General features: G+C 56.8%; 1 protein-coding gene across 1 annotated transcript; it reads right to left on the reverse strand.

The window, feature by feature from the left end:
• Positions 1–4,775: 4,775 nt before the first annotated feature.
• RTL10 (retrotransposon Gag like 10) lies at positions 4,776–10,155 on the reverse strand. The gene is given in 6 exon segments (XM_056120812.1): positions 4,776–4,972; positions 4,975–5,142; positions 5,145–5,253; positions 6,228–6,237; positions 8,033–8,087; positions 10,104–10,155. Coding segments are annotated over 6 exon segments (591 nt in total).
• Positions 10,156–10,753: the final 598 nt, after the last annotated feature.

The raw sequence follows: 10,753 nt of genomic DNA on the forward strand, positions 1-10,753 counted from the left end.
GCAAAACGGTCACAGCTGGAGCGACAGCCCGTTCCCTAGGGCAGAGCCAGCTTTCCAGGGTGGGAGTTCCATACTCACACACAGTCCAAGCCCCAGTCAGGCGCTACACGTGGGTACCAGCAACGAGGGCAGGCTCCAGGGCAGCTGCACCAACACTGTCAGCCTGGATGAGACCCACTGTGCACAAACTAGAGATAAATTGTCTCCCCAAGTTCCCACGCTGAGGCTCTAACCCCAAAATGCCCCAGAACCATCTACTGGGACATGATACTTTCAAAGAGGGAAGGATGTAGCTCAATGGGCTTGAGTTCATGCTTTGCCTTTGCATGCAGGAGGCCCAAACTGGATCCTTGGCACCATGGGACCCGGAGAGCCTCCTGAGCACAGAGGTGGAGTAACCACAGAGCACCACCAGGCGCTGTCCCCACAATCCCCATAAAAGGTTTTTGTTTTGGAATACAACCAACAGTGTTTAGGGCTTACTCCTGGCTCTGCACTCAAAAATCACTCCTGGTGGGCTTAGAGGACCTTCTGGGATGTCACGTTTTTGGACCTAGGTTAGCCGCATGCAAAGCAAACCCCTGACCCACTGTACTATGGCTCTAGCCCCTACACAGAAGTTTTGTTTTTTTTAAAGACAAGAAAAACACAGAGATAAGTAAGTTTAAATGCGATTATAGGTGAGCCTGGGCCCATGTCCAGAGTCTATACAAGAGCAGGAAAGAGACACAGAGGCCAACCCCGTGAGGACAAAGTTAGAAGGCAGCTGTGGACAAGCCAGAAGAAACCAGGGAGGTGGCCGAAGGGCTGGAGCACCACATGGTCCCCCAAGTACCGTTGGGAGAAGCTCCAAAATGGGGCTTCTCTTGGCTGCAGACGTGCAAGCAGAGGGACACGTACTCTTTCCTCGGCCCCCGTGCTCATGGAGAAATATGTCCGTGGAGTTCCTGCTGACACAGGTCCCCGAGTAGAGTGCCCTGAACATAAGTGTGTGACAGCGAGCAGGAAATGAATAGGTCGATGGCAGTGGCCGTATTTGTTACTGCAGCAAGGCTTGGCTCGTTCTGACAGCTAGGGCAGGGTAAGCGCCACAGTGGCTACAGTCTCCTCGCCCCATGCTGCTGGCGCTCTGGGCCACCTCACACGTTGCTGTTAATAATGCAGTGATGCCCTCCTGGCAGTCTCCAGGGCTCAGGTCACTGCACAGGCATGCTCTCGTCCAATCGTCTGTTGATCTGTTCTCTGAGGACAACGCTAGTCTGACAATGCAGAGAGTTCAAATGACAAGGAACGGCAGCTTGCAAGTGGGGGAAACCAGGTGTGACCAAACTCAAGTCCGTGCTCTGGGCCCCCAAGCTCAGAGAGCAACGCCCATCTGCAGGTAAGTGTACAGAAAAAGTCATCAGGGCCAAGCAAGTACTGGGTGCTCCCACAAGGCGTAGGGGGCGCTCTGCTTCTCCGTGTCTTTCAGCAACGCTGGTCATCTAAACCATCCATGGTCCTGGATCCCAGGCAAAAAGAAACTTCACCCATATTTTCTGTAGTACCACTGCTTGTTTTCAATGCTGAAATCCCTAATCCATCTGGAGGCCAGACCGGATAGTAAGGCAGGTAAATCCCCGTATTTTGGGGGGCTCTATGTGAAAGTTCTCTTCTCTCTGGTCACCGAGTCCACATCAATTTCCAAGTGACCTCTGTGACTGCAGATTGGTAAGTGTTCAGTACTTCACAGGAACACACCCTCACCATCTCCTGTCTGAGAAGGTTCCTGGGACGCGGGCACTTCTACAAAGTCCTTCTGCTGAAACCTGCTGAGTCTTAGCCTTAGAAATAAAATCTCTGCGTGTGCCCCAGGGAAGGAGGGGGCAGATGTGATGATCTGGGAAGCAGGTGGCCTCGGGCACTCCCAGTGCCCCCTGCCAGGCACCCCCCTGCTCCAGTCCACCATGTGTGGTTTGCTGGCCAGGAAAGCCCTCGTCCCACTGCACAACGCGGGGTCTCACCTCCTGGCTCTGTGCTCCTTCTCCCCTGTGGAGTGGAAAAACAAGCCTGGTTGTCACCTCTGTTCACGCAGAGCGAGGCCACCAGCCGGAAACCAGGCAGCCTGTTTGCCCCACCACGTGCACTGCCAGTCAGGAAGGCCAGACTAGAGCCCTTCCCTCCTCTCCTTGAGCTCCCAGGAATGGCAACCGGAATTCAGCTGCTAGGGAACCCATCTGGTTTCCCTATAGGGCAAGAGCCTGAGACAATCAAGAGGATCCTGAGCTGAAGGGATCTGCTTCAGTATCCCCCTCCCCAATGCCCCACGCTGCCCCGGGCGCAGAGCAGCAGAGCAGCCTTGCAGAGGCCAGCAACGGCGTGGAGCTGACCGGCACCCCAAAAGGCTTGCCAGCTTCAATACGGCCACTGCCACCAGTTCTACAAGAACTCCAAGAGCGGGTGGGGAGCAACTGGCCCCAGACAGTGAACGGAGGGTCAGTTGGACAGCTGAGGAAACCCATACAGAGCACTGGGCCAGACACCCACTAATTCTCCACTTCTGACCAGAATCAAAACAGCACCCGAGGGCCAGAGACACAGATTCAGGCACTTGCTAGCATGCAGCTGCTACCACTACAAATTCTGGACTGCATATGGTCTTCTGAGCACAGAGCCAGGTATGGCCCCAGGTGTGGCACTGCTGGTTGCGGCTCCCAAACAACACCCCCCCCAGAAAGAAAGCATCTGAATTTCCTGTCTGTATGCTTTATTGCTTTTAGGATTGTATCCATTTACCACCTATTTCCAAGATTTGCAACTCTTTATCTATCCTTAAATAAATAAAACACTCATGAATTGGAGACAGAGACAGAGGGAGTATTACAGGGGGTAGAAAAAATGCTTGCCTTGCATGCAGCCAACCCAGGTTCCATTCCCAGAATCCCAAAGCATCCCCTGAGCACTGCCAGGAGTGATCCCTGAGTGGTACCAAAACAAAACAGCTGGATGAGGTCCCAAAACAAAACCAACCAACCAAAACACCAAACAAAAAACCTCATAGAAGCACCAGAACAATAGTACAGTGGGCAGGGAGTGTATGCTTTGCATGCAGCTGACCTGGGTTCGATTCTCAGCACCACATATGGTCCCCCAAACTCCACCAGGACTGATCTCTGAATGCAGAGCCAGTAGCGACCCTCCAACCCCCAATTCCAATATCTTCTTAAAAAGTATTTACCATTGGTTTTTTTTCAACTTTTAGGTACTTATTATAGCGAACTTTTTTTTTTTGGCCTTTTTGGGTAACATCCAATGATGCTCAGGAGTTATTCCTGGCTCTGCACTCCTGGCGGTGCTCGAGGTGACGATATGGCATGCTGGGAATCGAACCTGGGTCGGCCACATGCAAGGCAAATGCCCTACCCACTGTGCTATCGCTCCAGCCCCTATAGCTAACTTTTTGTCCTGCTTTCCAGGAAGCTGCTGTTTTTATTGACATGATTATCAAATCTGAAAGGGTTTGAAATTCTTGCCCCTCCGCCCCTCTGAGTAGGTGCCCCTCCTGTGTTCAACTTGACTCAAGAGAGCCTGAAAACCCATCTGCGTGCAGAACAGGTCTTTCTTCATTCCAGTCCTTGGCCCCTGGGGCCGCCCAGCACCCCACTTCACTGGTGGCTCCCTCAACGTCCAAGCCCACACCTGCCTGCCAAGCCCCCTTCTCCGCCTTGGCCCCAATTCTCTCAGCCGTCCTCTGACTCCTGCTGCCTCGCCGGAGCCCCATGGGCAGCCACCACTCACCCAGAGCTTGGGGCTGGGCCCCTGCCCGGGGTTCAGCTCACAGGGCAAGGTCAAGGCTATGCTGGTCTGCAGCCTCCGCCCCTCAGGCTCCACCACGGCCACGGTAAGCGCGGCTGTGTACCAGGCACCTGCAGCCAGCTGAGATGGAGCCCCCCCCCCCCCCCCGCCCGAGAGGCTCACGGTCTGCCCGGAAACATCCCCAGGACGGGGCTTCGGTGCTGAGTCGGCGCCCTGCAAGCCAGGGCAGGGGCAGCCGTGGCGCAGAAAGAGGGAGGAGAGAGCAAGGGCCCTGGGGAGCGACAGCGTGGGCCGATTTCCCAATGAAGCCAGGCACCAGAACGTGAACAGACAGCCAGGGAGACGCCGGGACGGAACCGACTAGTGAGAGCCCCGCACCGTGTTTTTGCGCACTCAAGGCATCCCCGGCGGCCAGGGCTGCCGGGAAGCACACAGGGAAGCACCTCTCTCTGCCAAGACCAACCGCCCGCTGCCGCGGGCTGACGCAAACAGCCACTTCACCCAGGCAGGGAGCAGATCCCAACAGGGCTGGGGCGGCAGGTCCCGCCCAGTCCTGCCAGGGCCCGAGGAGGTGCTCAGCTTTTCCCTGGGGTGGCTACAAAGATGATACAAATCCGATGGAGTCTGGCCCTGAGCAGTCTGTCCCTAAGAGGAACCTGCAAGATACAGGGGTGCAGCTGGAAGCCCCGTGGGAGGCAGCCACTGGACCACAGGGGAGGGGGGGATAAGGGGCACAAGACGAGAGGCCAGCATTCTGCCCGGGCAGAGAGCGCAGCAGAGCAGTCTGTGCTCAGACACAGCAGAGCCCCATGATCCGTGCAGTTCCTCAGCCAAAAACAGGGCAGTGGGCTGGGCAACTCTGGGCAGCACTGCATCTAGGGTCACCAGCAGTGTCGCCTCACCAGGCGGGGCTCTTCTATACTGGTGGAGTCATGCTCAGAATCCAGAGCTGCAGGTAGCTCCCCGGGGGAGGGGGGGCGTCACTGGGTGTCCACGAGCTCTTGTCCAGTACCCAAGGATGCCTCCTGGCTCTCCACTGTCTCAGGAACCTCCTCCTATCTCTGTGTGCCATGGCCCCAAGGGGCAAACCGGTTCTAGTTTCTGGATCGAGAGCCTAGCAGATTCTCAAGTGCAGGAGCCGGCTGGGAGGCAGGCCCTACAGGACCAGGACGGACCAAGGCCCGGGATTCTTCCTGGCCAGCTGCTGCTCAGCATTTCTGGGTGCAAAGTCAGAACAAGAAAGAGATGGGGTGCACAAAGCAGCTAGCAGAGGTCTGGGGGCAGTGGCCATGTGATGTTCACGGCCTCCAGAACCGGGCTAAGTCCTCCTCACCACAGGTGGCAGTGGCTACCGGTGACCAGCATGAGGCATGACACTGGAGCGCGGTCTGCAGAGAAACTGTCTGGGTCTTGAATCGCTTCCTCAAGACCCTGGCACCAGGTCTCATAACCCTCTGGCTAGGAGCAGGAACCTGGTGAGGTCAGGGCTGCCCCAGCACCTCAGGCATGTGGCTGGCGCTGGGTGGGAAGCACTTGAGGCACCAAGCTATAAAATACCCCAGCTGGGCCAGAAAGTGGTCCAGCAGCCACAGGGAACCACCCGAACTGCACAGGTTTGGGCTGGGGCGATAGCACAGCGGGTAGGACGTTTGCCTTGCACACGGCCGACCAGGGTTCGATTCCCAGTATCCCATATGGTCCCCCGAGCACTGCCAAGAGTGATTCCTGAGTGCAAAGTCAGGAGTAATCTCTGTGCATCGCCGGTGTGACCCAAAAAGCAAACAAACAAACAAAAAAACTGTGCAGGTTTGAACCTAGCACCCAGTGAAAGTCCACTAAGAGGCCAGGGGCCAGGCATGCTAGGGGGCTGCCACATGAGCACTGCTGTCCAAGCTCCTCAGCTCCAAGGTGGAGCACACATGCGTACACCAACACACACACTACATACACACATGCACAGGATTCCCACCGCTCAATGGAGGGTCATCAAGGAGACACCAAGAGCCCAGGAGAGGCCAGTCCAGTCTGTCTGTTACCAAGGGTGTGCACGGGGGTCATGAGCCGTCACCCACTGTCACCAGGCACACTGAGAGCCAACTTCCCTTGGTGGCGATGAGAAGCGGGGAGAGAACGAGATGGCACAGGCCAGGCCATGGGCAGACCACAACAGGACAAAAATGGGCCAAGGAGGCGTGGCCACCCCGGCACTCCAGGGCAGTAGTGAGTATGCAGAGAGCAGACGGCCATGGCCTGGGCACAGCTGCGCAGAGGTGAGGGGACTGTCGGGCCGATAGGCCTTCATCCCAGGCCACCTTCCCAACACCAAAGCGGGAAGAGCAGGAACTAGCCCCAGCCATCCCCTGGGGGCTGAAGGAGGCCAGAGGCAGGAAACCCAGCCAGGAACTCAGGAGGACGGCTAAGAAGGACGGCACCTGGGACACTCTGAAGGCCAGATGGGGGGACAGAGGCGGTCAGTCCCAGGAAAAGAAAAAGTGTCCAGATCAGACCCTCTGGGCTTTCCTGATTGGCCTGGCTCTCAGAGCACATCCAGAGAGTGACATTGGCAACCTTTAACTGGGCATCCCACCAGCATGGACACTGACCCCGCGTCTGGGAGCCTTATACACAGTGTGAGGAGAGGAGGGTCACTACCACACATGGCCAGGGAGTGGCAGAGGCCACTGAACCTGGCTCTAGAGACACGATGAACTCCCAGATGTCACTGCACCAGTTATGAATGACACCTGACAGGCTGTTGGGGTCGCGCCTCCAGCTGCCCAAAGCACTAACCGTCAGGCACACAGACCATGCCCTGACATTTATAGGTCATGTCATGAGTTGGGGGCACAGGGAGTGCGGCCGAGGGTCTTATTCTCCAGCATCAGGTTCTCCAGACTCTGCTCATAACTCCAGGCATAGCAGGGAGGCTCTGCTACTCCCACCCCAATGCACCACCCTGTGGGAGCACCCTGTCAGCCACCAGCACCTGAAACACCACGTCAAATCCCACAGGTCCACTCTTCTCTCACTTCTCGAAAGTCACCCCTCCTCCAAATGGCCTAAAAAGTAGCGCTCAGCACACCTGACTCGAGGACAGGAGGCTATAACCAAAGGCAGTGCACGGTGCAGATCTGGGCAGCGGGCCCTCGCTGCCCAGTCTGGCCAGCCTCCTTTCCGTGCAAAGGGAGGTCTACTCCAGGTCTCCAGGGAATGCACTCTGCTTCACCCTGCCTGTGTCTTTCCCAACAAGCCTTCCATACACACCCAAAGTTCCATCAGCTCACACTGAGAGGAAACCTGGGCCTACAGAAGTGTCCAAGTATGGTCTCCTGGTGTTTATCAACCCACCCTCCCCACCCCCCCTCCCCCCACACACACCTTCCCTGTCATGCGCTCCCCCACGCAGACACAGCTCTGCAGGTTTGCCCATCATCTCCCACAATAGCCCAAACAGCATAGCAAGCTGCCAGGGCTATGGGCAACCATCTCCACCCCTTCAGCATTCTGGAATCTCTCAGGTAAAGCCTCATCCAGGAGGAGCAGGTGTCTTCTACCTGAAAGGTATCCACTCCTGACAGCCAAGCCGGAAGGGGTGACCAAGGGACAGCATTCGAATACAGTCCACGCCTGAGCGCAATCCAGTCTTTCAATGGACTCTGAGCAATCCATGCCCAGGAGCATGCCCTACCTGCCACCACTAAATCCCAGGTCAAATGTCTGGCTGCCCACAGAGGCCCACATCCCATGCCCCAAACGCAGTGCCCAGGTCTCTCACCTTCCTGGAGTAAGGCCGCGGCCCGACCTCCCATTCCCACTCAATGCGAGCTGTCACCTACCTGATCACTGGCACGCGTGTGGATGCCCTGCGTGTGGGCGCCTCCTGGCCTGACTCTCACCACCCTGAGGCGCCGTGGCAGGGTTTTCTGGATTCTCTCCCCATCCCGCCTGCCACCGAGAAACCCGGGTGCTTCTCCTGGACCGGACAGCGCCCGACCCAGCCGGGCACCACCACGGCGCCTGCGCACTCGCCCCGCCGAGCCAGCAGCGGCACCTGGAGAAACCGGCGCCTTCCTCGCTCCAGGGAGACCCAGGCGGGGGTAGAAAAACAGGCCCAAAGTTGCAAAGCCTCATGCTAGGGTGTAAACCTCTGCATCGCCCCTCCCGCAGTCGCCGTGCAGGGAACCACCGCGGGAACAGGCGCTCCCAATGCCCCGGGGCAGCAAGGAGCCCAACTTACCTGAGGCTACGCGCGGCGGCGCACGCGTCTCCGAAAGCGAGAATCAAAGAGCCACCTAGAAAGTGGAGAACAAAATCGACCGCCATGAGGCGAGGCAGGGCGCGGCCGCGACCTCCCGAGACTGCGGGAAGCGTCCGAAAGTAACTCCAGGTGCCCCTTTCCCCAGCGGAGAACGAGAATCGGGAACGTCGGCCCGGAGAGGAGCGCGCGGGGTCGCAGGCCAGGGGAGGGGGGGCGTCCAAGCGCCGCTCCGGAGACGGCGCGCTGGCACGGGTAAGGGTCGGCGTGCCCCTGCTGGCACTTGGGCTCCGGCCACGCCGCGAACCCACCCGTCCAAGTGCGCGACACCGGCACACGCAGGACCGTGGCGTGCGGAACCCCGAGCGCGGCGCCCGGCCACGCCCCCTACGCGCGCGCGCCCGCCCCGACGTCCCCGCGCCGCACCCGCCACGCCCCTCCCCGGGCGCCCTGCCGTCTGCGCCTGCGCCGAGCGGCCGTGCGCGGACATTCCCGGGGCCTCGGCAGCGCGCTCGCCTCTCGCCCCCCAGCCCCACGCTGCCCCGTGTGCGCAGCCGCGGGACGGCGTGGCCTGGACATGGGGAGGGATGGGGGGTCTGGGAAAGGAAGATCTGGCGTCAGGCTCTTGGGGCGTCCCCACCTGGGTCCCGCAGAACTGGGCATGGGGGATGCTCTGATGCTGCCACACGCGTGATGCTGCCTCTCGGTGGGATGTGCACTGGAGAGCCGTGGGGGTGCTACCGAGCGTCTGGAGGGGTGCTGGAATAGAGGAGGCTATTGTACTTCCCAGGAAGGAAGTACAGTAGTCCGTGCCCTTTTCTCAAAACCTCGTTAGCGCCGGGTTCTACACACCTCCAGCCTAGAATCCTAAAAAAAAAAAAAAAAAAAAAACATGGTCCCCGTGACACCCGCCCAACCGCCGTGACCCCTGCCCCCTTCACTTCCATCTGCCTGCAGGTGGAAGGGCAGAGGGCTTTGGGGTTCCTTTCGCGAGTGGGTTTGTGCCGCCCTATCCAGCCCAGAGCAGACAAGAGTGGGGGAGGGGGCTGCCAAGGTCAGCTTCCCGCTGTGAGTGGTATGCCACCCAGGATTTGGGAACAGAACGAGATTGGCGGCGCCTTCTCCTGCACCGCCCTGCCTGGACAATAGGAGAGGCTGCCAGACCTACCCAAGGCTGCAGTGCCCCACGGGCCAAGGACGTGGGTGCAGGCCAGGCGTCACTGGGGCCATGCACGGGCAGCTGGAAAAGGATGTTTCTCAAGGCGAACACACGTAACACACCAGCTCCCTTTCTGCTCTGGTCTAGTGACTCCTTTCATGAAAGGCTCTCTGAAATGTTATCTGCATTTACACCCAAACTCGTTCTCTTTGATCTCTGAAACGCGAATCAAAGATCACATTGTACCTTCGCTGGGGCTGTAAGGCTTTCAGCCGTCTCCGCCAAAAATAATAAAAATGGCACCCAGCCAGGAAACGCCTCCTTGAAGTGTGAATGAAACTTGTATTTTTCGGTTGTATCTTTCCTAATTGACCTGATAATTTAAACTTCCTGCCTCAAAGGAGAGGGGGAGTTCCTGTAAATTTGGCTTACCTCAGGCGCTAGGAAGCTCTGGCCAACCCAGGGTCTGTCTGCAGAGAGCCCAGCCAGACATGCCGCAAGATGATTCATCCAGTCAGACCATCAGAAAAGTCCTTTTGGATCCTTTTTTTTTTTCTCTCCAGAAACCCTCTATGCTATGTATGTATATATTTAAACTGTGATGAAGTATGCATGACAAAAATCTTCCCTTTTTTTAGGTATGCTATTCAGTGGCATTAAGTTCATGAACACGATTGTCCAACCTTCATTCTATCCTACTCCAAAATTTTTGTCCAACCTTGTGACAAAACATTAGCAACACAGAGTATCTGTGCGCATTTAAACATTAGCTACCCAGCCCCAGGTTAACTCTATTCTATTTCCTGTCAATATTGTCAATACTAGTTTACCTATCAGTGGAAGCATACATACTACTTAGGAAAAAAATTGCTTTATTTTCACACACAACCCCACCCTTTTCTTTGCTGTCATTGTTGTCGTGCTTGCTGGGGGTCACATACTCCATGTGGTCTCCCCACCCCCCCAAAGTACTCCGCAGTGTGGGGTTGTGCTAGGAATCAAACTCAAGGCCTCAGCATGCAAAGCATAAACTGGCACTGAGCTACATACCAGACCCTAGAATCAAGTTTGGTATTTTATTTTTTATTTTATTTTTATTGAAATTACTGTAAGATTTGCTCGAGCGGGCCCAGTAACGTCTCCATTGGAGACTTTGTTGTTACTGTGTCTGGCATATCGAATACTCTCAGTAGCTTGCCGGGCTCTCTGAGAGGGGCGGAGGAATCGAACTCGGGTCGGCCATGTTGGCTGCGTGTAAGGCGAACGCCCTACCGCTGTGCTATCGCTCCAGCCCTGGACGTTACTGGGCCCGCTCGAGCAAATCGACGATCAACGGGAGGGCCTTTACCTTACCTTTACTGTAAGATACACTTATGAAGCTTTCACGATTGCGTTTCAGTCCTACAGTGATTGAACACCCATCCCTCTACCAGTGTATATTTTCCACCACCAATGTCCCCAGTTTCCTTCCTGCCACCCACACACCACCCCATCCTCTGCCTCTATGGCAGGCACTTTCCTTCTTACTTTCTCTCTCTGCTTTT

This window comes from Sorex fumeus, unplaced genomic scaffold (assembly GCF_029834395.1).
Source record: "Sorex fumeus unplaced genomic scaffold, SorFum_2.1 ptg000043l, whole genome shotgun sequence".
Classification (NCBI taxonomy): domain Eukaryota; kingdom Metazoa; phylum Chordata; class Mammalia; order Eulipotyphla; family Soricidae; genus Sorex; species Sorex fumeus.